This window comes from Tachyglossus aculeatus, chromosome 8 (genome assembly GCF_015852505.1).
Source record: "Tachyglossus aculeatus isolate mTacAcu1 chromosome 8, mTacAcu1.pri, whole genome shotgun sequence".
In the NCBI taxonomy this organism is placed as follows: domain Eukaryota; kingdom Metazoa; phylum Chordata; class Mammalia; order Monotremata; family Tachyglossidae; genus Tachyglossus; species Tachyglossus aculeatus.
The window spans coordinates 38395687-38423221 of NC_052073.1; the positions used below are offsets into that span (position 1 = coordinate 38395687).

A 27535-nucleotide genomic window follows, 5' to 3' on the forward strand; every position below is an offset into this window, starting at 1 on the left:
CAGGATGCATCCGGGACACAGGTCATCCGTGTGACACACTCGTCTCCCGTACACACCGCAGCCCAGTCCAGTCTGATGATTAAGCCCCGGCTGCTCTCCCCGGCCACCCGCCACTTCCTCCTCCCTAGGGTACTGGGTGCCAACCCTGCCCAAGGGGACGGGTGAAAGGAATCAGTTGATGCCACCTGGGTTAAGGGGGCGGATGTGTGGAGCTGCGACGTCAACCGAGCCGGGTCTACTTACGTGATGAGAATGGACTGGTTCTCACGATCTGAAAAAGGAAGAGACGGTGGGCAATGCGGAGACGGCTTCTTGCCACTCTCTGCCCCTACCCCAGTGGTCCTGCCCCTCTCCGGCCTGAAACCGGGCCCGCTCACCCTCCTGCCCCCCTCCAGCAGCAGGATTCTGGTTGGGCAGGAAAGGGGCGGCAGGGTCCTACAGTGGCAGGAAAGAGGGTATCTATTTTGTTGCCAGGGAAACGAGGACCAACCAGGAGAGACCAGAGCCCGTGAGGAAAAATCTGGCAGGACCCAACTGTCTTCTCCCGGTAAGTCTCAACATGCCCCCTCTCTCCCCGAACAAAGCCCGGGCCTGTCTCAGCTCTGCCACTGCTCGCTGTGTGACCTCAGCCCAGTTTCCGAACCTCTCTGGACCTCCGTTTTCTGCTCTGCGCCATGGGAGTGAGATGTTGTACTCTCCCAAGCGTTCGGTAGAGCGCTCGGCACGTAGTAAATGCTCAATAAATCCCATTCATGATGATGATGATGATGATCCCAGGTCGCCCTCCCTCTTAGGGAGGCCTCGCCCCGGGAGGACAGGGACTGTGTCCGATCCGATTTCCCCACATCCCACCCAGTGCTTAGCACCTAGTGAATGCTGAAAATTAATCATAGCTAAGCACTTCCTATGTGCTAAACACTGTATTAAGGGCTGGGGTAGAAACAAGCAGAAGCAGCGTGGCTCAGTGGAAAGAGCCCAGGCTTGGGAGCCAGAGGTCGTGGGTTCTAATCCCGGCTCCGCCACTTGTCATCTGTGTGTCTTTGGGCAAGTCACTTAACTTCTCTGGGCCTCAGTTCCCTCACCTGGAAAATGGGGATTAAGACTGTGAGCCCCATGAGGGACAACCTGATCACCTTCTAGACTGTGAGCCCACTGTTGGGTAGGGACCGTCTCTATATGTTGCGAACTTGTACTTCCCAAGCGCTTAGTACAGTGCTCTGCACACAGTAAGCGCTCAATAAATATGATTGATTGATTGATTGATTGAGCCCATTGTTGGGTAGGGACCTTCTCTATATGTTGCCAACTTGTACTTCCCAAGCGCTTAGTACAGTGCTCTGCACACAGTAAGCGCTCAATAAATACTATTGATTGATTAACTGATTGAGCCCACTGTTGGGTTGGGACTGTCTCTATATGTTGCCAACTTGTACTTCCCAAGCGCTTAGTACAGTGCTCTGCACACAGTAAGTGCTCAATAAATACGATTGATTGATTGATTGAGCCCACTGTTGGGTAGGGACCGTCTCTATATGTTGCCAACTTGTACTTCCCAAGTGCTTAGTACAGTGCTCTGCACACAGTAAGTGCTCAATAAATATGATTGATTGATTGTATCCCCCCCAGTGCTTAGAGCAGTGCTTTGCACATAGTAAGCACTTAACAAATACCATCATCATCATCATCATTATTATTATTATTATTATTATTATTATTATTATTATTATTATTAATCAAGATAGGTCAGACACAGTCCCTTGTCCCTCACGGGGTCACAGTCCAAGTAGGAGAGAGAACGGCGTTTGAGTCCCCATTTTACAGATGAGGAAACGGAGACCCAGAGAAGTCAAGTACTTCCAACTTCTACTTCCCAAGTGCTTAGTACAGTGCTCTGCACACAGGAAGCGCTCAATAAATACGATTGATTGATTGATTGAAGTGACCGGCCCGAGCTCACACAGCAGGAAAGGGACGGAGCCGACATTAGACATTGTCTCCCCCTTTTAGACTGTGAGCCCACTGTTGGGTAGGGACTGTCTCTATATGTTGCCAATTTGTACTTCCCAAGTGCTTAGTACAGTGCCCTGCACACAGTAAGCGCTCAATAAATATGATCGATGAGGAAATACGATTGATTAGAGCTCCCAGGCCCGGGCTCTCCGGGCTAGGCCTCGCCGCTCCGCTCGGTGAGTGCCGTGATTAGCAGCGGGCTACTCACCGGTGAGCATGAACTGGTAGGCGTTGTCGGAGATGGAGAAGATGTGGGGAGGGGCCTCCTGTCGCTTCTTGCCCCGGTAACCGTTGACCACCTCGGGGTTGTACACCGGTAGCCACTTGTAGGGGTTGACGGTGACGCAGAAGAGGCCCGAGTACGTCTGCGGGGGGAGAGGGGGGAAGCCAGTGAACCCCTCACGGACCCCACGCCCCATCCAGCGGGCTCAGCGGAAAGAGCCCGGTCTTTGGAGTCAGAAATCATGGGTTCAAATCCCGGCTCCGCCACTTGGCAGCTGGGTGACTTTCACTTCTCTGAGCCTCAGTTCCCTCATCTGTCAAATGGGGATGATGACTGGGAGCCCCCCCCGCCGTGGGACAACCTGATCGCCTTGTAAACTCCCTGGTTCTTAGACAGTGCTTTGCACATAGTAAGCACTTAATAAATGCTATCATTACTAGAGAAGCAGCGTGGCTCAGTGGGGAGAGCCCGGGCTTTGGAGTCAGAGGTCATGGGTTCAAATCCCGGCTCCTCCAGTTGTCAGCTGTGTGACCTTGGGCAAGTCGCTTCACTTCTCTGGGCCTGTTACCTCAACTGTAAAATGGGGGTGAAGACTGTGAGCCCTCTGTGGGACAACCTGATCACCTTGTAACCTCCCCCGCGCTTAGAACAGCGCTTAGTCCAGTGCTCTGCACACAGTAAGCGCTCAATAAATACGATTGATGATGCTTGGCACATAGTAAGCGCTTAATAAATGCCATTATTATTATTATTATTATTATTATCCCACCCACCACCGCCCCCCCTCCGTCCCCGTGGCCCAGGCCGGGGACCTTTCTCTCCATTTCACAGAAGGGAAAACCAAGGCGTGATGGAGTCGGGCCCGGGCTTTCCTTTTCCACCCACTGGCACCTCTCGGCCTCCCTCCTCCCATTCCCGGCCTGCGTCTCGAGAAGACAGGGAGCCCGGCCCGGGGATCGGAGACTCGACGGGGATGGGGCTGGACCGCCGTCCAACAACCAGGCCCCGCCGCGGCCTGGGACAACAGGCTCAGCCGGCCTCGGCGGTGGGAATGGGGGGCATAGGAAGGGTCGGTGTTCCCGAGGGGGGCCGGACTCACGTAGATCATCCAGGAGCTGTAGCGTTCCTTGAGGTTGTAGAGCACGGCGGGCTCGTGCAGGTGGGTGAGCATGGCCATGTCTTCGATCTTGTCGAACTTGGGCGGGTTCATGGCGTACACATCCTCGGGCTTGACGGTCAGCGTCTGTAGTGGGGCGGTGCGGTTCCGTCGGACGAGGGCCCGCCTCGCCCCCCAAAAGCCTGTGGCCCTCTCCCTCTCATCTCCCCCTTCTAGACTGTGAGCCCGCCGTCGGGGAGGGACCGTCTCTATATGTTGCCAACTTGGACTTCCCAAGCGCTTAGTGCAGTGCTTGCACACAGAAAGCGCTCAATAAATACGATTGAATGAATGAATGAATGAGTGAATAGACTATGAGCCCACTGTTGGGTAGGGACCATCTCTATATGTTGCCAACTTGGACTTCCCAAGTGCTTAGTGCAGTGCTTGCACACAGAAAGCGCTCAATAAATACGATTGAATGAATGAATAGACTGTGAGCCCATTGTCGGGTAGGGACCGTCTCTATATGTTGCCAGCTTGTACTTCCCAAGCGCTTAGTCCAGTGCTCTGCACACAGTAAGCGCTCAATAAATATGATTGAATGAATGAATGAAAAGGAAGGGGTTTCTGAGTCCTGGACGTTTGTGCATTCATTCAACCCCCTAGAGCAGAGCCCTAGACTAAGCGCTTGTGGATAATAATAATAATTATTATAATGGAATTTATTAAGTGCTTACTACGTGCAAAGCATTCATTCATTCATTCATTCAATCGTATTTATTGAGCGCTTACTGTGTGCAGAGCACTGGACTAAGCGCTTGGGAAGTCCAAGTTGGCAGCATACCGTTCTAAGCGCTGGGGATGTTACAAGGTGATGAGGTTGTCCCACGGGGGGCTCACAGTCTTCATCCCCATTTGACAGATGAGGGAACTGAGGCCCAGAGAAGTTAAGTAATTAATTGATTAATTAATGATGGCATTTACGAAGCGCTTGCTACATGCAAAGCACCATTCTAAGCGCTGGGGAGGTTACAGAGTGATCAGGTTGTCCCACGGGGGGGCTCACAGTCTTCATCCCCATTTGATAGATGAGGGAACTGAGGCCTAGAGAAGTGAAGTGACTTGCCCAAAGTCACCCAGCTGACAATTGGCGGAGCCGGGATTTGAACCCGTGACCTCTGACTCCAAAGCCCGGGCTCTTTCCACTGAGCCACGCTGCTTCTCCGCATGGCTACTATGTGCCAAACACTGTTCTAAGTGCTGGAAAGGAGAGCAGAGGTCTTATCCCCATTTGACCCCAGTGAAGCAGCGTGGCTCAGTGGAAAGAGCCCGGGCTTTGGAGTCAGAGGTCACGGGTTCAAATCCCGGCTCCGCCAACTGTCAGCTGTGGGACTTGGGGCGAGTCACTTCACTTCTCTGGGCCTCAGTGACCCCATCTGGAAAATGGCGATGAAAACTGTGAGCCCCCAGTGGGACAACCTGATCACCTTGTAACCTCCCCAGCGCTTTAGAACAGTGCTTGGCATATAGTAAGCGCTTAACAAATGCCATCATTATTATTATTATTATTATTATTATTATCATTATTTGACAGAGGAGGAAACTGAGGCCTGACATCGGGCCAGTGAAAGAGGGTCGACCTGAACCCAGGGCGTGGGTGAAGGAGCCAGCTCAGATTTCACCCCCCAGGGAGAAGACCCCCCAACCATGGATTTCCATCCCAAGACCCAGGGGTCTTCCCGCCTCTCAGGCCAGGAGGGGCTGGGAAAATCCCAAAAGCGGCCTCAGCCCCGGGAAGAAGGAGGAACCCTGACCCGGCCGAATCGGTCGAGCCCGGAGTCAGAATTTCTAAGTTCCTAAGAACTGTGCAGAGAAGCAGTGCGGCTCAGTGGAAAGACCTTGGGCTTTGGAGTCAGAGGTCATGGGTTCAAATCCCGACTCCACCACTTGTCAGCTGTGTGACTTTGGGCTAGTCACTTCACTTCTCTGGGCCTAAGTGACCTCATCTGGAAAATGGGGATGAAGACTGTGGGACCACCTGATCACCTTGTAACTTCCCTGGCGCTTAGAACAGTGCTTTGCACGTAGCAAGCGCTTAATTAATACCATAATTATTATTATTATTATTATTAATCCCGATTCCCCCGCTTGTCTGCTGCGTGACCTTGGGCGAGTCACTTCACTTCTCTGGGCCTCAGTGACCTCATCTGTAAAATGGGGATGAAGACTGTGGGACCACCTGATCACCTTGTAACCTCCCCGGCGCTTAGAACAGTGCTTTGCACGTAGCAAGCGCTTAATTAATACCATCATTATTATTATTAATCCCGATTCCGCCGCTTGTCTGCTGGGTGACCTTGGGCGAGTCACTTCACTTCTCTGGGCCTCAGTGACCTCATCTGGAAAATGGGGATGAAGGCTGTGGGACCACCTGATCACCTTGTAACCTCCCCGGCGCTTAGAACAGTGCTTTGCATGTAGTAAGCGCTTAATAAATACCATCATTATTATTATTAATCCCGATTCCGCCGCTTATCTGCTGCGTGACCTTGGGTGGGTCACTTTTTACTTCTCCGGGCCTCATCTGTAAAATGGGGATTAAGAGTGTGAACCCCACGCGGGACAGGGACCGAGTCCAGCCCGACTGGTGGGTCTCCGCCGCGACGCTTAGTACAGCGCCTGGCCCCCGCGGGGATTAGGGAGACCGGTGAGGAGAGGGCGGAGAGGGGGTCTTACCCGGTTATCCTCGGTCTCCACGATCACCTTCCCGTCCTGGGAGCTTTTGATCCGGCCCTTGGCGTACTCTTCCTTGGGCTCGGCCACGAAGCAGTAGGTCTTGGCGTCGAACGGCTGGTTCTGGGCCTCGATCCTCTCCTTCTCCGACTTGCGGAGGAAGGGGGCGGCCAAGCCGTACACTTCCATCTCGGCGTCGCTACTCATGGCTCCGACTGCGGGAGAGCACCGGGAATGGGGGGACCGGGAGAGGAGCCCACCGTTAGGTAGGGACCATCTCCATTCGTTCATTCAATCGTATTTACTGAGCGCTTACTGTGTGCAGAACACTGTACTAAGCGCTTGGGAAGTACAAGTTGGCAACATACAGAGACGGTCCCTACCCGACAGTGGGCTCACAGTCTAGAAGGCTCACAGTCTCTCTATGTTGCCAACTTGTACTTCCCAATCAATCAATCAATCGTATTTATTGAGCGCTTACTGTGTGCAGGGCACTGGATTAAGCGCTTGAGAAGTACAATTTGGCAACATATAGAGACGGTCCCTACCCAACGGTGGGCTCACAGTCTAGAAGGCTCACAGTCTCTCTATGTTGCCAACTTGTACTTCCCAATCAATCAATCGTATTTATTGAGTGCTTACTGTGTGCAGAGCACTGGACTAAGCGCTTGGGAAGTACAATTTGGCAACATATAGAGACGGTCCCTACCCGACAGTGGGCTCACAGTCTAGAAGGCTCACAGTCTCTCTATGTTGCCAGCTTGTACTTCCCGATCAATCAATCAATCATATTTATTGAGCGCTTACTGTGTGCAGAGCACTGGACTAAGCGCTTGAGAAGTACAATTTGGCAACATATAGAGACAGTCCCTACCCAACAGTGTGCTCACAGTCTAGAAGGCTCACAGTCTCTCTATGTTGCCAATGTGTACTTCCCAATCAATCAATCAATCAATCAATTGTATTTATTGAGCGCTTACTGTGTGCAGAGCGCTGTACTAAGCGCTTGAGAAGTACAATTTGGCAACAGATAGAGGCAGTCCCTACCCAACAGTGGGCTCACAGTCTAGAAGGCTCACAGTCTCTCTATGTTGCCAATTTGTACTTCCCAATCAATCAGTCGTATTTATTGAGCGCTTACTGTGTGCCGAGCACTGTACTAAGCGCTTGGGAAGTCCAAGTTGGCAACATACAGAGACGGTCCCTACCCAACAGTGGGCTCACAGTCTAGAAGAATAAAGAGAAGACCATCTAACTGAGAGGTCGTCAAAAATTGCCAGCGGCATCTGTGTCACAAGACGCCGGGCTATTGGGAAAAGTTTTCAACCAGCACTTGCTCTGCACACAGTAAGCGCTCAATAAATACGATTGAATGAATGAATGAATGAATGGAGCAAGTGAGTGACACTACTTACTGAGCGCTCACTCTGGGCTGAGCGCTCGGGAGCCTGAGCTACCAGGAGGGGAAGTGGGAGACTTTAAAAACCCGGGAGTAAGCATTGGATGAGCTTTGGAAAAGCTGGGAAGCTTTGGAAAAGCGTTGGCAAAGTGCTGGGAAGCAGCGTGGCTCAGTGGAAAGAGCCCGGGCTTTGGAGTCAGAGGTCATGGGTTCAAATCCCGCCTCCGCCACACGTCTGCTGTGTAACCTTGGGCAAGTCACTTAACTTCTCTGAGCCTCAGTTACCTCATCTGTAAAACGGGGATGAAGACTGTGAGCCCCACGTGGGGCAACTTGATCACCTTGTATCCCCACCAGCGCTTAGAACAGTGCTCTGCACATAGTAAGCGCTTAACAAACGCCATTATTATTATTATTATTACTACTAAAACGCACACGAGGCCTTGGGCAGGCCGACTCAAGTGCGAAGAAGAAGTCCGTAGGCAGGGTATGTGTCTGTTTATTGTTATATTGGACTCTCCCAAGCGCTTAGTACAGTGCTCTGCACCCAGTAGACGCCCAATCGGTACGATGGACTGGTGGAATAGAGGGGGGAAGATGAGAGGCCAGTCGGGGAAGGCTTCCTGGAGGAGATGGGCTTTCAGAAGGACATTGGAGAGGGGGAGAGCGGTGGTCTCCCGGATGTGAAGTCAGCGGGCAGTGAGGTTGGCCGCCCCCCGCCATAGTCAGTCAGTCGATGGTATTTATTGAGCGCTTAGAGTGTGCAGAGCACTGCGCTAAGCGCTTGGGAGAGTCCGATAGGATGATAAACAGGCACGTTCCCTGCCCACAACGAGCTGGCAGTCCAGAGGGCAAGCGAGACTTCCACCCAGTCCCATCCTCAGAGAAGAAGCGTGGCTCAGTGGAAAGAGCCCGGGCTTGGGAGTCAGAGGTCATGGGTTCAAATCCCAGCCCTGCCAATTGTCAGCTGTGTGACTTTGGGTGAGTCACTTCACTTCTCTGGGCCTCAGTTCCCTCATCTGGAAAATGGGGATTAAGACTGTGAGCCCCCCGTGGGACAACCTGATCACCTTGTATCTTCCCCAGTGCTTAGAACAGTGCTTTGCACATAGTAAAGCGCTTAACAAATGCCATCATTATTATTATTATTATTATTATTATTATCCTCATCCCCGCTGCAGAGGGCCACTCCAGAAACCCCGTGGGCCCCGAAACCCCATCCCCCCGAAAGGGGAGGCAATCCCTGAGGGCTTCTCGGTCTGCCGGGGGATGGCAGATCCATTCATTCGTTTGGCAGTTTGCATTTCTTGAGCGCTTGCGATGCGCGGGGCACTGTACTAAGTGCTTGGGAGAGTCCAGTAGAACAATAAGCAGACACATTCTCCGCCCACAAGGAGCTGGCCGTCTAGAGGGCCCGTGCCCAGCCCACCCAGGGGTCCGGCCTGCCCCTTCGCGCCCCCAGTTTTCCCTCCAGATGGAGGGGCCGGCTCCGCCGAGGCTTCGCCGGGGCCGGGGAAGAAACTGAGGACCCAGCCCCGGCTCCTCTAAGCTAAGGGGGATGTGGGGAGGGGAGGAGGGAGGCGTCCAGTACAGCTCACCTGAGTTGTCAACCACCACAGGAAGAAGAAGGAGCGGACGGGAACGTCAGGCCTGAACGGGAGTGAAGGTTTGGGTCGAAATGGGGGTCTGGTGCCCGCCCCAGCCCCCTCAGCCCACCCCAGTGCAGGAAACACAGTCCATCCGCCTCCTTCCTCACTGCTCCTCCCTCTCCACCGCTCCGGTCTCGGTGGGTCTGCTTGGGGCCCCCCGTCTGTACTGTCATCCTAAAAATCTCTCCCCCTTCTAGCCTGTGAGCCCCCTGTTGCGTAGGGACCGTCTCTCTATGTTGCCAACTTGGACTTCCCAAGCGCTTAGTCCAGTGCTCTGCACACAGTAAGCGCTCAATAACTACTATCGAATGAATGAATGAATAATGATAGTACTAGTTAAGCACTTACTATGGGCCTAGCCCTGTTCTAAGCGCTGGGGGAGATACAAGCTAATCAGGTCAACCCCCGTCTCACGCTCTTCGTCCCCGTTTTACAGATGAGGTAACAGAGGCACAGAGATGTGAAGTGACTTGTCCAAGGTCACACAGCAGATGGAGATTAGAACCTAGGTCCTTCTGACTCTGAGGCCCAGGCTGTAGCCACTGGCCTGCCCCAGGGTGTCCCAACATCAGCCTCGGAAGACCCCCAGCTTGGCGTAATGGATAGAGCCCGGGCCTGGGCGTCAGAAGGACCTGGGTTCTAGACCCGCCTCCGCCCCTTGTCTGCTGTGTGACCTTGGACAAGTCACTCCACTTCCCTGGGGCCTCGGTTCCCTCATTTGGAAAACGGGGATTAAGATTGTGAGCCCCGTGTGGGGGGCCTGGACTCTGTCCAACCTGATAAGCTCGTATCCACCCCAGCGCTTAGTACAGCGCCTGGCACATAATCAGCGCTTAACAAATACCACAATTACGATTATCAAGGCAGCCCGCCGGCCAGGGACCGGGCGAGGCGGGATGGAGAAGGATCGCTGAGGGTCCCACTTCACTGGGGACCGCGACGACACCGGACCCCAGCAACGAAGCCCCCCACCCACATGTCCCCCGTGGAGGGGGCCGGGACGTGGCGGCATCGCGGACCCTCAAGCCCCCGTTGTGGTCGAGAGAAGCCCCCCGACTTACCTCACCCTTCCGCGCTCACCTCTGAGGGCCGCTTCATCCGCCTGCCCCTTTATAGGCTCTACCGGTCCCTGGGTTCGGCCCCCTCCCCTAAATTTGGACAGGCTGAGCCCCCACTCCCGTCGGGGGCGGGCTCCCCAGTCCCTTTTTTTGGCCCGAAAATGTATATATAGACATGACAGGGGGCCAGCAGCCATTTAGCCAAATGTGGTCAGCGTCCAGATGATCAGGAGTTTAAAATTCCATCGCCGGAGGACTAGGCCGCCCCAACGCGCTCCTCCCCCCTCCTCCCACCCCCTGCCCAGGGGAGCGGGCGTCCAAGCTACCATCCCAAAGCCCCCCTTGGAGTCGACACATTCACACTCAAGCGCTTAGTACAGTGCTCTGCATGTAGTAAGCGCTCAATAAGTACGACTGATTGATTGATCCCCCCCTCATTATCAGGGCAGAGAGCTGGACACCGGGATGGGGTCCCCAAGCCCTCCCCGGGCACCGGCAGGGTGAATTTGGGGTGATTCCCTCGCGCCGGGGTCGGGATGGATGTGACAGGCCTGAATCCGGAGTTGGGGAATCGAGGGCCCGGCCTGGGGGTCCAAACTAGAAGTCAATCAATCAATCAATTTATTGAGCGCTTACTGTGTGCAGAGCACTGGACTAAGCGCTTGGGAAGTCCAAGTTGGGATTTTCCTTTATTTGTCAGCTCCTCCGTCCTCTGGGCTGAGCGGATCCCCTCCTAGAAGGACCCCGGAATCAGAGCGGGGCTCGATGACAGCTGCGGGAAGCCCCCCGCCCCGAAGATATATTGCCCCCTGAGCGGAGCCACCTGCCAGTGGGGGGTGGGACGGGGGGCTTCAGAGGAGCCCGCCGCCGTGCAGAGCCGGGGGGGGGGGGGGCTGGGGGAGGCGCTCCCAGGCTCCCGGGATTTAGAGCAGGACGTGGTCACTGGAGGAGGCCGGGAAAAGACGGGAATCTTCGCCACACCGCCCTTCGTCCCGTGAGGCCCGGCCGGTTGGAACGGCCTACTGTGAGCCCGTCGTTGGGTAGGCCCCATTTGGACTTCCCAAGCGCTTAGTCCAGTGCCCTGCACGCAATCAGCGCTCAATAAATACGATCGAATGAATGAATGAATGAATGAAAGGCGGAGAGGGTCCCGTCCCCGGCCCGCCCGGTTCGGACAACGTCGTGGCCGACGTTGTCATTCATTCGATCGTATTTATTGAGCGCTTACTGTGTGCAGAGCACTGGACTAAGCGCTTGGGAAGTCCAAGTTGGCAACATCTAGAGACGGTCCCTACCCAACAGCGGGCTCACGGTCTAGAAGGGGGAGACAGACAACAAAACAAAACATATTCACAAAATAAATAGGATAAATAGGTACAAACAAAATAGAGTAATAAATCCGTACAAACATATATACATATATCCAGGTGCCGGGGGAGGGGAAGGAGGTAAGGCGGAAGCGGCGTCGCTCGGAAGCGGTGCCCGTGCCCAGCCCCGTGGGGACAGGCCCGACAATCAGGCATTCGCGGGGCGCAGGCCGCCCTACACTGACTGGACGACTACTAATCCATCAATCGATCGATGGTATTTATTGAGCGCTTACTATGTGCGGAGCGCCGTACTGAGAGCTCGGAAGAGTCCGCTACAACAGAATTAGCAGACAACGTCCCCCACTGAAACAAACTTTAAACCAACTGTTAGCTCCAAGAATAATAATGATAATGATGGTATTTGTTGAGCGCCTTCTTTGTGCTAAGCGCTGGGGTAATAATAATAATAATGGCATTTGTTAAGCACTTAGTATGTGCAAAGGACCGTTCTAAGTGCTGGGGGGTACAAGGAGAGAAGATTGTCCCACATGGGGCTCACAGTTTTAATCCCCATTTTGCAGATGAGGTCACTGAGGTCCCATGTGGGGTTTACAGTCTTAATCCCCATTTTACAGATAAGGGAACTGAGGCCCAGAGAAGTTAAGTGACTTGCCCAAGGTCACACAGCTGACACATGGCAGGGCTGGGATTCGAACCCAGGACCTCTGACTCCCAAGCCCAGGCTCTTTCCACTGAGCCATGCTGCTTACAAGGTGATCAGGTTGTCCCACATGGAGCTCACAGTCTCAATCCCCATTTTACAGATGAGGGAACTGAGGCACAGAGAAGTGAAGTGACTCGCCCAACTAGTCCTTGCTGCTCCTATTGGGACACGGACTGCCCAACCTGATCGGCCTTTATCTACCCCAGCGCTTAGTACAGTGCCTGGCGCAGAGCAAGCACGGAGCACTATACTAAACGCTTTGGAGCGTTGGCTGGGAATGTGAGTCGTGGGCCCCGTCAAAGAGAAGCAGTGTGCCTCAGTGGAAAGAGCCCGGGCTTTGGAGTCAGAGGTCATGGGTTCAAATCCTGACTCCACCACTTGTCAGTTGTGTGACTTTGGGCAAGTCACTTCACTTCTCTGGGCCTCAGTTCCCTCGTCTGTAAAATGGGGATTAAGACTGTAAGCCCCACATGGGACAACCTGATCCCCTTGTAACGTCCCCAGCGCTTAGAACAGTGCTTTGCACATAGTAAGCGCCCAATAAATGCCATCATTATTTTTATTATTATCTGGACGCTCATAACCTCAATGGGGAGCTCAATAAATACGATTGAATGAATGAATGAATGGGGAGCCAGGCTGATTTTTTTTTATGGTACTTGTTAAGCACTTATTCTGTGCCAGGCACTGTATTAAGCGCTGAAGTAGATGCTTCTTCTAAACTGTGAGCCCACTGTTGGGTAGGGGCTGTCTCTATATGTTGCCAACTTGTACTTCTCAAGCGCTTAGTACCGTGCTCTGCATACAGTAAGCGCTCAATAAATACGATTGAATGAATGAATGGATGCATTGTACGTAGTAAGTGCTTAATAAATGCCATCATCATTATCATTATTATTATTATTAGACACAAATTAATCATTCAGTCAATCGTATTTATTGAGCGCTTACTGTGTGCGGAACACTGTACTAAGCGCTGGGAAAGTACAAGTCGGGAGTTGGACACGGTCTCCGTCCCACGTGAAGCTCACAGTCTTAATACCCATTTTACCACGGAGGCACAGAGAAGTTAAGTGATTGGTCCAAGGTCACACAGCAGACAAACGGCAGAACTGAGAATTCAAACCCAGCTCCTTCCGACTCCCAGCCCGTGCTACTTCTCTAAGTGATTCATTCATTCAATCGTATTTATTGAGCGCTTCCTGTGCTTAGAACAGTGCTTTGCACATAGTAAGCGCTTAATAAATGCCATCATCATCATTTAAATGATTAACAGAGAGAAGAAGAAGCAGGAGGGAAAACTAGCATCGAACCCACAGCCCAAATGGATCAGGAGGAGAAAAGATGGTGATGATGATGGTATTTGTTAAGCGCCTACTATGTGCCACGCACTGCTCTAAGCGCTGGGGGGGATACGAGGTGATCAGGTTGTCCCCCGTGGGGCTCACAGTCTTAATCCCCATTTTACAGATGAGGGAACTGAGGCCCAGAGAAGTGAAGTGGCTCGCCCAAGGCCCCACAGCTGACAAGCGGTGGAGCGGGGATTTGAACCCGTGACCTCTGACTCCAAGGCCGGTGCTCTTTCCACTGATCCACGCTGTTTCTCCAGATGAAGATCCTATAAAGGCATCCCCAGTTGTAGAGTAATAATAATAATAATAATTGTGATATTTGTTAAGTGCTTATGACGTGCCAAGCACTATTCTAAGCACTGGGGAGATAAAAGATAATCAGGTCCCATACGGGGCTCATAATCTAATCAATCAGTTGCGTTTACTCATTCATTCATTCAATTGCATTTATTGAGCGCCTACTGTGTGCAGAGCACTGTACTAAGCGCTTGGGAATTACAAGTTGGCAGCATATAGAGACGGTCCCTAATAATAATAATAATGGCATTTATTGAGTACTTACTATGTGTAAAGCATTCATTCATTCAATCGTATTTATTGAGCGCTTACTGTGTGCAGAGCACTGTACTAAGCGGTTGGGAAGTACAAGTTGGCAGCATATAGAAACGGTCCCTAATAATAATAATAATGGCATTTATTGAGTGCTTACTATGTGTAAAGCACTGTTCTAAGCACTGGGGAGGTTACAAGGTGATCAGGTTATCTCACGGGGGGGCTCACAGTCTTAACCCCCATTTTACAGATGAGGTCACCGAGGCACAGAGAAGTTAATAATAATAATAATAATAATAATAATGGCATTTATTAAGCGCTTACTATATGCAAGGCACTGTTCTAAGCCCTGGGGAGGTTACAAGGTGATCAGGTTGTCCCACGGGGGGCTCACAGTCTTCATCCCCATTTTCCAGATGAGGTCACTGAGGTCCAGAGAAGTGAAGTGACTTGCCCAAAGTCACACAGTTGGTGGAGCTGGGATTTGAACCCATGACCTCTGACTCCAAAGCCCGGGCTCTTTCCACTGAGCCACGCTGCTTCTAATCCCTATGTGGGACAACCTGGTGACCTTGTATCTACCCCAGCGCTTAGAATAGTGCTTGGCGCACAGTAAGTACTCAACAAACACCCTCATCATCATCATCATCATCATTATTATTATTAATGTACATGGGAACCCACTTTTATGATAGCATTTATTAAGCGCTTACTATGTGCAAAGCACTGTTCTAAGCACTGGGGAGGTTACAAGGTGATCAGGTTGTCCTACAGGGGGCTCACAGCCTTCAACCCCATTTTACAGATGAGGGAACTGAGGCCCGGAGAAGTGGAGTGACTTGCCCAAAGTCACACAACTGACAAGTGGCAGAGCGGGGATTTGAACCCATGACCTCTGACTCCAAAGCCCGGGCTCTTTCCCCTGAGCCACGCTGCTTCTCAACCACTTGTCTGCTGTGTGACCTTGGAAAAGTCGCTTCACTCCTCTGGGCCTCAGTTACCTCATCTGTAAAATGGGGATTGAAACCGTGAGCCCCACGTGGGACAGGGACTATGTCCAACCCCATCTGCTGGTATCCACCCCAGCGCTTAGTAGAGTGCTTGGCACATCAGCGCTTAGAACAGTGCTTTGCACATAGTAAGCACTTAATAAATGCCATCATCATTATTATTATAGTAAGTGCTTCACAAATACCATATGTATATATGTATATATGTTTGTATATATTTATTACTCTATTTATTTATTTATTTTACTTGTACATATCGATTCTATTTATTTTATTTTGTTAGTACGTTTGGTTTTGTTCTCTGTCTCCCCCTTTTAGACTCTGAGCCCACTGTTGGGTAGGGACTGTCTCTATGTGTTGCCAATCTGTACTTCCCAAGCGCTTAGTACAGTGCTCTGCACATAGTAAGCGCTCAATAAATACGATTGATGATGATGATAGTAAGCACTTAATAAATGCCATCATTATTATTATTATAGTAAGCGCTTCACAAATACCATATGTATATATGTATATATGTTTGTACATATTTATTACTCTATTTATTTATTTATTTATTTATTTTGCTTGTCCATATCTATTCTATTTATTTTATTTTGCTAGTATGTTTGGTTTTGTTCTCTGTCTCCCCCTTTTAGACCGTGAGCCCACTGTTGGGTAGGGACTGTCTCTATACGTTGCCAACTTGGACTTCCCAAGCGCTTAGTCCAGTGCTCTGCACACAGTCAGCGCTCAGTAAATACGATTGATGATGATGACTGTCTATATGTTGCCAACTTGGACTTCCCAAGCGCTTAGTCCAGTGCTCTGCACACAGTAATCACTCAATAAATACGATTGATGATGATGACTGTCTCTCTATGTTGCCAACTTGGACTTCCCAAGCGCTTAGTCCAGTGCTCTGCACACAGTAAGCGCTCAATAAATACGATTGATGATGATGATGAAATACCATCCTGCTAAGAATAATAATAATAACCCGCTTCGCAAATACCATCATGCTAATAATAATAGTAATAACCCCCTAAGATAGCCGAAATCGGGGGTAAATGCGGAAGTCCTAAGGGGAGCCGTTGGGTTGATGCAGTTCAGGTGGTTGGGAATTATTCCGGGAAGGTTTTCTGAGGAAAGGTGTGATTTTTAGGAGAGTTGGGAATCAGGTGTGAAGCTGAGCACCTGAAAACCGACCCTAAAGGGCAGCAGATAAAGCAGACTGGAGAGGAGAGAGTTGGAGGGCAGAGAAACTTGGGGAAAGATGGATGATCTGAAGTCTGTTTGAGCTTTGGCGGTAATTATCTCAGGGGAGGGGACCCACGCGGAAAGGCGCTTAATAAATACCGTTGATCGAAGTAATGGAGCTGGAAAATGAGGACGAAAAATGGTAGGATATACTGGTTGACTGAATGAGGGGCCTGAAGGATGATTCATTCAATCGTATTTACTGAGCGCTTACTGTGTGCAGAGCACTGTCCTAAGTGCTTGGGAAGTACAAGTTCGTTCATTCATTCAATCGTATTTATTATTTATTTATTTATTTTATGGCATTTGTTAAGCGCTTACTCTGGAATTGTATTTATTTTATGGTATTTGTTAAGCGCTTACTCCGTGCAAAGCACTGGTCTAAGCGCTGGGGAGGATAGGTGATCAGGTTGTCCCACGGGGGGGCTCACAGTCTTCATCCCCATTTTCCAGATGAGGTAACTGAGGCCCAGAGAAGTTAAGCGACTTGCCCAAGGTCATACAGCCAACAAGTGGTGGAGCCGTTCTTTATGATTTTGGCTGTATGGCAACTCCCGCCAGAATGGTAATGGAGAGCCATTGCCCCATAGCTTTTCTGTTAATCAGTGGTATTTTGAGGGCTTACTGTGTCCTGGCTGGGCCATAATAGGAGATCAACAAGCTTAGGTAAGAGGGGGCAAGGTGATTGAATGTTTTTAAAGCCAGTGGTAAGGAGATTTTGCTTCTTACCAGATGAGGTAACTGAGGCCCAGAGATGTTAAGTGACTTGCCCAAGGTCACACAGCTGACAATTGGCAGAGCTGGGATTTGAACCCATGACCTTCCTCCCTTCAAGGCCCTACTGAGAGCCCACCTCCTCCAGGAGGCCTTCCCAGACTGAGCCCCTTCCCTCCTCTCCCCCTCGTCCCCCTCTCCATCCCCCCCATCTTGCCTCCTTCCCTTCCCCACCGCACCTGTATATATGTTTGTACATATTTATTACTCTATTAATTTATTTATTTTACTTGTACCTATCTATTCTATTTTGTTAGTATGTTTGGTTTTGTTCTTTGTCTCCCCCCTTTCAGACTGTGAGCCCACTGTTGGGTAGGGACTGTCTCTATATGTTGCCAATTTGTACTTCCCAAGTGCTTAGTACAGTGCTCTGCACACAGTAAGCGCTCAATAAATACGATTGATTGATTGATTAAGTGACCTGCCCAAAGTCACACAGCTGACAGTTGGCAGAGCTGGCATTTGAACCCATGACCTCCGACTCCCAAGCCCGGGCTCTTTCCACTGAGCCACGCTACTTCTCTGTAAGCACTCAACAAATGCCACAGTTATAATTAGCTTGTACCTGCCCCGGCGCTCAGAACAGCGCCTGGCACGTAGTAAGCGCCTAACAAATCCCACGGTCGTTATTAAGGTGACTGGGAGGGAGAAGGGAGGGCACCGCCCCTCCAAACTTGGCACTGTGAAATATGCCCCCCCTCCCCGCAAAATGCACAGATGTCCATGGTGTAAGGGGAAACTTTCCAAGATGTCTTGGCCGCCCCCCGTCAGGCCCGGAGAAGGGAACTTTAAAGGGCAGGAGAAGAGTTGGGTAGGGACTGTCTCTATATGTTGCCAACTTGGACTTTCCAAGCGCTTAGTACAGTGCTCTGGACACTGTAAGCACTCAATAAATACGATTGAATGAATGAAGAAGGCAGCGCCAACCCCCACGGTGATTGTGAGAGACGACCACCATGCCATTTTCTCCACTGTTGGGTAGGGACTGTCTCTATAGTTGCCAGCTTGTACTGCCCAAGTGCTTAGTACAGTGCTCTGCACACAGTAAGCGCTCAATAAATACGATTGATTGAGCGAGGGGGACCCACAAGGCAGAAGCGGCGTGGCTCAGTGGAAAGAGCCCGGGCTTTGGAGTCAGAGGTCATGGGTTCAAATCCCCGCTCCGCCACTTGTCAGCTGCGTGACTTTGGGCAAGTCACTTCACTTCTCTGGGCCTCCGTGACCTCATCTGGAAAATGGGGATGAAGACCGTGAGCCCCCCGTGGGACAACCTGATCACCTTGGAACCTCCCCAGCGCTTAGAACAGTGCTTTGCACATAGTAAGTGCTTAATAAATGCCATCATTATTATTATTAAAATGTAAAGCAGTGACTTTGTAGTTCAAAATGGCCAAACAAAAACTAGGCTGCTGGTACCCCTGGCCTGACCTTCCTTCTGGGGAGGAGAGCGGGAGGTGGGTAGAGGGGGCAAGCAGTGTGGCTCAGTGGAAAGAGCCTGGGCTTTGGAGTCAGAGGTCATGGGTTCAAATCCCCGCTCCACCGGTTGTCAGCTGTGTGACTTGGGCAAGTCACTTCTCTGTGCCTCAGTGACCTCATCTGGAAAATGGGGATGAAGACCATGAGCCCCCCGTGGGACAACCTGATCACCTTGTAACCTCCCCAGCACTTAGAACAGTGCTTTGCACATCGGAAGCGCTTAATAAATGCCATTATTATTATTGCCGGGGCTGGGAGGGTCAGGGATCTGCCCTCTGCAGAGGTGCAGGTGAGAGGGGCGGGGTTGAGGTGAGCAGCTCCTGGAAGAGGGTGGGCAATGCCAAAGTGGAATCGCTGCCCCTCGAATCCCACCCCCACCATTATTATTATTTTTTTATTATTATTATATTATAGGATGTGGGCGCCCACCGGAGCGGGAGGGCGGCGGGCACAGGGACGCAGTCCCACTGGACACTGCAGCCGGGCGTATTGGGAGGCCTGGGCTGTGATGGGTTACTAGGGGAGAGACAGGGCTGAAGAATGGAGAGGCAGGGGGGGTTGGATAATAATAATAATAATAATAATTATTATTATTATTATTATTATGGCATTTGTTAAGCAGTTACTATGTGCAAAGCACTGTTCTAAGCACTGGGGGGATACATGGCTATCACGTTGACCCACGTGGGGCTCACAGTCTTCATCCCCATTTTACAGATGAGGGCCCAGATAATAATAATAATGATGATGGCATTTGTTAAGTGGTTACTATGTGCAAATCACTGTTCTACGCGCTGGGGGGATACATGGCTATCAGGTTGACCCACGTGGGGCTCACAGTCTTCATCCCCATTTTACAGATGAGGGCCCAGAGAATAATAATAATAATGATGATGATGGCATTCGTTAAGCAATTACTATGTGCAAAGCACTGTTCTAAGCACTGGGGGGGATACATGGTCATCAGGTTGACCCACGTGGGGCTCACAGTCTTCATCCCCATTTTACAGGTGAGGGCCCAGAGAATAATAATAATAATGATAATGATGATGGCATTTGTTAAGTGGTTACTATGTGCAAAGCACTGTTATAAGCAGTGGGGGGATACATGGTCATCAGGTTGACCCACGTGGGGCTCACGGTCTTCATCCCCATTTTACAGGTGAGGGCCCAGAGAATAATAATAATAATGATGGCATTTGTTAAGCGGTTACTATGTGCAAAGCACTGTTCTAAGCACTGGGGGGATACAAGGCTATCAGGTTGACCCACGTGGGGCTCACAGTCTTCATCCCCATTTTACAGGTGAGGGCCCAGAGAATAATATTAATAATAATAATGGCATTTATTAAGTGGTTACTATGTGCAAAGCACTGTTCTAAGCGCTGGGGGGTTACATGGTCATCAGGTTGACCCACGTGGGGCTCACAGTCTTCATCCCCATTTTACAGATGAGGGACCAGAGAATAATAATAATAATAATGATGATGGCATTTGTTAAGTGGTTACTATGTGCAGAGCCCTGTTCTAAGTGCTGGGGGGGATACAAGGTGATCAGGTTGTCCCATGTGGGGCTCACGGTCTTCATCCGCATTTTACAGATGAGGTCACTGAAGCACAGAGAAGTGAAGTGACTTGCCCAAAGTCACACAGCTGACAAGTGGCGGAGCTGGGATTAGAACCCATGACCTCTGATTCCCAAACGCATGCTCTTTCCCCTGAGCCACGCTGCTTCTCTTAACGATGATGGTATTGTGAAGTGACTTGCCTGAAGTCACACAGCTGACAATTGGCGGAGCCAGGATTAGAACCCATGACCTCAGACTCCAAAGCCCGGGCTCTTTCCACTGAGCCACGCTGCTTCTCTAAAGAATGAATGAAACAGATGCATAGAAGCATCGTGGCTCAGTGGAAAGAGCCCGGGTTTGGGAATCAGAGGTCATGGGTTCTAATCCTGCTCTACCACTTGTCAGCTGTTTGCCCTTGGGCAAGTCACTTCACTTCTCGGGGCCTCAGTGACCTCATCTGGAAAATGGGAATAATATGGGGCTCACAGTCTTAATCCCTATTTTACAGATGAGGTAACTGAGGCCCAGAGAAGTGAAGTGACTTGCCCATGGTCACACAACTGACAATTGGTGGAGCCAGGATTTGAACCCATAATAAATAATAATAATGATGATGGCATTTGTTAAGCACTTACTATGTGCAAAGCACTGTCCTAAGCGCTGGAGGGGATACAAGGTGATCAAGTTGTCCCACGTGGGGCTCACAGTCTTAATCCCCATTTTACAGAGGAGGTAACTGAGGCTCAGAGAAGTGAAGTGACTTGCCCATGGTCACACAACTGACAATTGGCGGAGTTGGGATTTGAATCCATGAACTCTGACTCCAAAGCCCGGGGTCTTTCCATTGAGCCGTGCTGTTTATTGAGTGTTTCCCGGGTGCAGAGCACTGGGCTAAGCATTGGGTGCTTAGAACAGCGCTTTGCACATAGTAAGCGCTTAATAAATGCCATCATTATTATTATTATTAGGGAGTTGGGTCGATAGACAACCCACGGTCCTTATCCACAGGGAGTCTACACACTGAAGCCCACTGTTCGGTAGGGACTGTCCCTCTATGTTGCCAACTTGTACTTCCCAAGCGCTTAGTACAGTGCTCTGCACACAGTAAGCACTCAATAAATACGATTGATTGATTGAAGCAGGAGACAGGCACTAAAATAGATTGGGGAGAGGGAACATGGTGGGTGGACAGCTATGGTTGTGAGTGCCCAGGGTTCATTCATTCATTAAATCGTATTGAGCACTTACTGTGTGCAGAGCACTGTACTAAGCGCTTGGGAAGTACAAGTTGGCAACATATAGAGACGGTCCCCATACAAGGTGATCAAGTTGTCCCACGTGGGGCTCACAGTCTTAATCCCCATTTTACAGAGGAGGTAACTGAGGCTCAGAGAAGTGAAGTGACTTGCCCACGGTCACACAACTGACAATTGGCGGAGTCAGGATTTGAACCCATGAACTCTAACTCCAAAGCCCGGGTTCTTTCCATTGAGCCACGCTGTTTATTGAGTGTTTCCCGGGTGCAGAGCACTGGGCTAAGCATTGGGTGCTTAGAACAGTGCTTTGCACATAGTAAGCGCTTAATAAATGCCATCATTATTATTATTATTATTAGGGAGTTGGGTCGATAGACAACCCACGGTCCTTATCCACAGGGAGTCTACACACTGGAGCGGGAGACAGGCACTAAAATAGATTGGGGAGAGGGAATATGGTGGGTGGACAGATATAGTTGTGAGTGCCCAGGGTTCATTCATTCATTCAATCGTATTTATTGAGCGCTTACTGTGTGCAGAGCACTGTACTGAGCGCTTGGGAAGTACAAGTTGGCAACATATAGAGATGGTCCCCATACAAGTAAGCGCTTAATAAATGCCATCATAATTATTCTTAGGGAGTAGGGTGGATAGATAACCGACGATCCTTATCCACAGGGAGTCTACAGACTGGAGCAGAAGACGGACACTAAAATAGATTGGGATGGGTGGACAGATATGGCTGTGAGTGCCCAGGGTTCATTCATTCATTCAATCGTATTTATTGAGCGCTTACTGTGTGCAGAGCACTGTACTAAGCGCTTGGGAAGTACAAGTTGGCAACACATAGAGACGGTCCCCATACAAGGTGATCAAGTTGTCCCCCGTGGGGCTCACAGTCTTAATCCCCAATTTAGAGAGGAGGTAACTGAGGCTCAGAGAAGTGAAGTGACTTGCCCATGGTCACACAGCTGACAATTGGCGGAGCCAGGATTTGAACCCATGAACTCTGACTCCAAAGCCCGGGCTCTTTCCATTGAGCCACGCTGTTTATTGAGTGTTTCCCGGGTGCAGAGCACTGGACTAAGCATTAGGCGCTTAGAACAGTGCTTTGCACATAGTAAGTGCTTAATAAATGCCATCATTATTATTATTATTATTAGGGAGTTGGGTCGATAGACAACCCACGGTCCTTATCCACAGGGAGTCTACACACTGGAGCAGGAGACAGGCACTAAAATAGATTGGGGAGAGGGAACATGGTGGGTGGACAGATACAGCTGTGAGTGCCCAAGGTTCATTCATTCATTCATTCAATCGTATTTATTGAGCACTTACTGTGTGCAGAGCACTGTACTAAGCGCTTGGGAAGTCCAAGTTGGCAACATATAGAGACGGTCCCTACCCAACAGTGGGCTCACAGTCTAGAGTTATTACAGTTCTTTCATTCATTCATTCAATCATATTTATTGAGCGCTTACTGTGTGCAGAGCACTGGACTAAGCGCTTGGGAAGTCCAAGTTGGCAACATATAGAGATGGTCCCTACCCAACAGCGGGCTCACAGTCTAGAGTTATTACAGTTCATTCATTCATTCAATCGTATTTATTGAGTGCTTACTGTGTGCAGAGCACTATATTAAGCGCTTGGTAAGTACAAGTTGGCAACCTATAGAGACAGTCCCTACCCAACAGTGGGCTCACAGTCTAGAGTTATTACAGTCCATTCATTCATTCATTCAATTGTATTTATTGAGCGCTTACTGTGTGCAGAGCGCTGGACTAAGCGCTTGGGAAGTCCAAGTTGGCAACATATAGAGACAGTCCCTACCCAACAGTGGGCTCACAGTCTAGAGTTATTACAGTCCATTCATTCATTCATCCAATCGTATTTATTGAGCGCTTACTGTGTGCAGAGCACTGGACTAAGGGCTTGGGAAGTACAAGCTGGCAACATATAGAGACGGTCCCTACCCGACAACGGGCTCACAGTCTTGAGTTATTACAGTTATAATAATAATAATGGCAGTTATTAAGCGCTTACTATGTGCAAAGCACTGTTCTAAGCGCTGTTATTACCAAGTTAAGTTATTAGGTTATTACCAAGCAAAGTTAGAACCAAAGTTAAGACTCGGAAGGTGGGGAGAGCGGTGGTCTGCCGCCCCCGGATGGGGTGGGCGCTCCGGGCCAGAGGGAGGATGTGGGCGAGGGGCTTTTCTGGTGGGTCGCCTTGAACCTATCAGATGGCGTGCAAGATGCCAGGTTGGAAAGCCAGCCCAAGGAGCAGGGAATTGAGGGGGGATTTAAGGGAGACTCAGGCCGGAGAAGCAGCTGGAGAGATCCAGTAACCATGGTGGGGGGGGGGGAGGGGAGAGCGGGACAGTGGACAAAATCCCAATTCCAAGGCTGCCCGGCCTCCTGGCTCAGTGGAAAGAGCCCGGGCTTTGGAGTCAGAGGTCATGGGTTCAAATCTTGGCTCCGCCACTTAGCTGTGTGACTTCAGGCAAGTCACATCACTTCTCTGGGCCTCGGTTCCCTCATCTGGAAAATGGGGATTAAGGCTGTGAGCCCCCCGTGGGACAACCTGATCACCTTGGAACCTCCCCAGCGCTTAGGACAGTGCTTTGCACATAGTAAGCGCTTAACAAATGCCATCATTATTATTATTATTTTGTTTGGTCTTTGTGCCAGGCACTGTACTAAATTTACACTGGGGTAGATCCCAGCTAAGCAGGTCGGATGCAGTCCACATCCTGCATAATAATAATAATAATAATAATAATAATAATAATAATAATGGCATTTTTAAGCGCTTACTATGTGCAAAGCACTGTTCTATGCACTGGGGAGGTTACAAGGTGATCAGGTTGTCCCACGGGGGGCTCCCGGTCTTCATCCCCATTTGACAGATGAGGGAATTGAAGCCCAGAGAAGTGACAAGTGGCGGGGTTGGGATTTGAACCCATGACCTCTGACTCCAAAGCCCAGGCTCTTTTCCGCTGAGCCAGGCTGCTTCTCATTATAATAATATAATGCATTATAATAATAATAATAATAATGGCATTATTAAGTGCTTACTATGTGCAAAGCACTGTTCTAAGCGCTGGGGAGGTTACAAGGTCATCCGGTTATCCCACGGGGGGCTCCCAGTCTTCATCCCCATTTGACAGATGAGGGAATTGAAGCCCAGAGAACTGAAGTGACTTGCCCAAAGTCACACAGCTGACAAGTGGCGGGGTTGGGATTTGAACCCATGACCTCTGACTCCAAAGCCCAGGTTCTTTTCCGCTGAGCCCCGCTGCTTCTCATTATAATAATATAATGCATTATAATAATAATAATAATGGCATTTATTAAGCGCTTACTATGTGCAAAGCACTGTTCTAAACGCTGGGGAGGATATAAGGTGATCAGTTGTCCCACGTGGGGCTCATGGTCTTCATCCCCATTTGACAGATGAGGTCACTGAGGCCCAGAGAAGTGAAGTAACTTGCCCAAAGTCACACAGCTGACAAGCGGCGGGGTTGGGATTTGAACCCATGACCTCTGACTCCAAAGCCCGGGCTCTTTTCCGCTGAGCCACGCTGCTTCTCATTATAATAATATAATGCATTATAATAATAATAATAATGGCATTTATTAAGTGCTTACTATGTGCAAAGCACTGTTCTAAGTGCTGATTATAATAATTGTGGTATTTAAGTGCTTACTATGTGCCAGGTATCGTACTAAGCACCGGGGTGGATAATAATAATAATAATGATAATAATAATGGCATTTGTTAAGTACTTACTATGTGCCAAGCACTGTTCTAAGCGCTGGGGAGGATATAAGCTGATCAGGTTGTCCCACGTGGGGCTCACGGTCTTCATCCCCATTTGACAGATGAGGTCACTGAGGCCCAGAGAATAATAATAATAATAATGATAGCATTTGCTAAGCGCTTACTATGTGCAAAGCACTGTTCTAAGCGCTGGGGAGGATATAAGGTGATCAGGTGGTCCCACGTGGGGCTCACGGTCTTCATCCCCATTTGACAGATGAGGTCACTGAGGCCCAGAGAAGTGAAGTCACTTGCCCAAAGTCACCCAGCTGACAACTGATGGAGCAGGGATTCGAACCCACGACCTCTGACTCCCAAGCCCGGGCTCTTTCCACTGAGCCACACTGCTTCTCTGCTACGCGGGTCGGACACAGTCTGTGTCCTGCCTTATAATACTAAATTAATTCATTCATTCATTCAATCGTATTTATTGAGCACTTACTGTGTACAGAGCACTGTACTAAGCGCTTGGTACTTCTCATTATAATATATTGTATTAATAATAATAATGGCATTTATTAAGCGCTTACTATGTGCAAATCACTGTTCTAAGCGCTGACTGTAATTGTGGTATTTGGTAAGTGCTTACTATGCGCCAGGTACTGTACTAAGCACTGTCTTGCATTATAATAGTAATTGTGGCATTTGGTAAGCACATACTGTGTGCCAGGCACTGTACTAAGCGCTGGGTTAGATCCAAGCTCATCGGGACAGACGCGGTCCCTCTCCTGCATTATAATAATTGTGGTATTCGTTAGGTGTCTGCTGTGTGACCTTGGGCAAATGACTTACCTTCTCTGAGCCTCACTTACCTCATCTGGAAAATGGGGATGAAGACTGTGAGCCCCCCGTGGGACAACCTGATCACCTTGGAACCTCCCCAGCGCTTAGAACAGTGCTTCGCACATAGTAAGCACTTAACAAATGCCATTATTATTATTATTATGTGCCAGGCACTGTACTAAACGCTGGGGTAGAGCCAAGCTAATCAGGATGGACACAGTCCCACGTGGGGCTCACAGTCTTCATCCCCATTTTTACAGGGGAGGAAACTGCTGCCCAGAGAAGTGAAGTGACTTTCCCAAGGTCACGCAGCAGACAAGGATATATATATATATATACATATATAGATATCTATATATATAGATATCTATACATAGATATCTATATATGTATATATATCTGTATATATGTGTGTGTGTGTGTGTGTCACAAGGTCACACAGCTATGGATATATATATATATATATATACATATGTGTGTATATATATGTGTGTGTTTGTACGTATTTATTACTCTATTTTATTTGTACATATTTATTCTATTTATTTTATTTGGTTATTATGTTTCGTTTTGTTGTCTGTCTCCCCCTTCTAGCCTGTGAGCCCGCTGTTGGGTAGGGACCGTCTCTCGATGCTGCCAACTTGGACTTCCCAAGCGCTTAGTACAGTTCATTCCATCGTATTTATTGAGCGCTTACTGTGTGCAGAGCACCGGACTAAGCGCTTGGGAAGTCCAAGTTGGCAACATAGAGAGACGGCCCCTACCCGACGGCGGGCTCACAGTCTAGAAGGGGGAGACAAGACAGAGAACAAAACTTATTAACAGAATAAAATAAATGGAATAAATATGTACAAGTTAAATAAATAAGTATAGTGCTCTGCACACAGTAAGCGCTCAATAAATACGATAAGCAGCATGGTCTAATGGTTAGAGCGCGGGCCTGGGTATCAGAAGGTCATGGGTTCTAATCCCGCCTCTGCCCCTTCTCTGCTCTGTGACTTTGGGCGAGTCACTTCACTTCTCTGGGCCTCAGTTTCCAGACTGTGAGCCGGCTGTTGGGGAGGGACCGTCTCCATATGTTGCCAACTTGTCCTTCCCAAGCGCTTAGTCCAGTGCTCTGCGCACAGTAAGCGCTCAATAAATACGATTGAATGAATGAATGACCTCATCTGGAAAATGGTGATTGACTGTGAGCCCCCCGTGGGACAACCTGATCACCTTGTATCCCCCCCCCCCCAGCGCTTAGAACAGTGCTTGGCACCTAGTAAGCGCTTAATAAATGCCATCATTATTATTACTCCATTTCTCTGTGCCTCAGTTTCCTCATCTGTAGAATGGGAACCTGTAGAACTGGAGAAGCAGCGTGGCCCAGTGGAAAGAGCCCGGGCTTTGGAGTCAGAGGAAATGGGTTCTAATTCCGCCTCTACCCCTTGTCTGCTCTGTGACTTTGGGCGAGTCGCTTCACTTCTCTGGGCCTCAGTGACCTCATCTGGAAAAT

General features: G+C 49.7%; 1 protein-coding gene across 1 annotated transcript in view; it reads right to left on the reverse strand.

Moving 5' to 3' along the window:
- LOC119931732 (myosin-3) overlaps positions 1-6272 on the reverse strand; it is a 46397-nt gene extending 40125 nt beyond the window's left edge. Inside the window, exons 1-4 of the mRNA XM_038750603.1 lie at positions 6069-6272; positions 3333-3476; positions 2219-2375; positions 244-271 (exon numbers count right to left, since the gene is read on the reverse strand). Coding sequence (XP_038606531.1) covers positions 244-271; positions 2219-2375; positions 3333-3476; positions 6069-6272 — 533 coding nt within the window. The remainder of the gene's footprint in view (positions 1-243; positions 272-2218; positions 2376-3332; positions 3477-6068) is intronic.
- Between the last annotated feature and the right edge of the window lie 21263 nt (positions 6273-27535).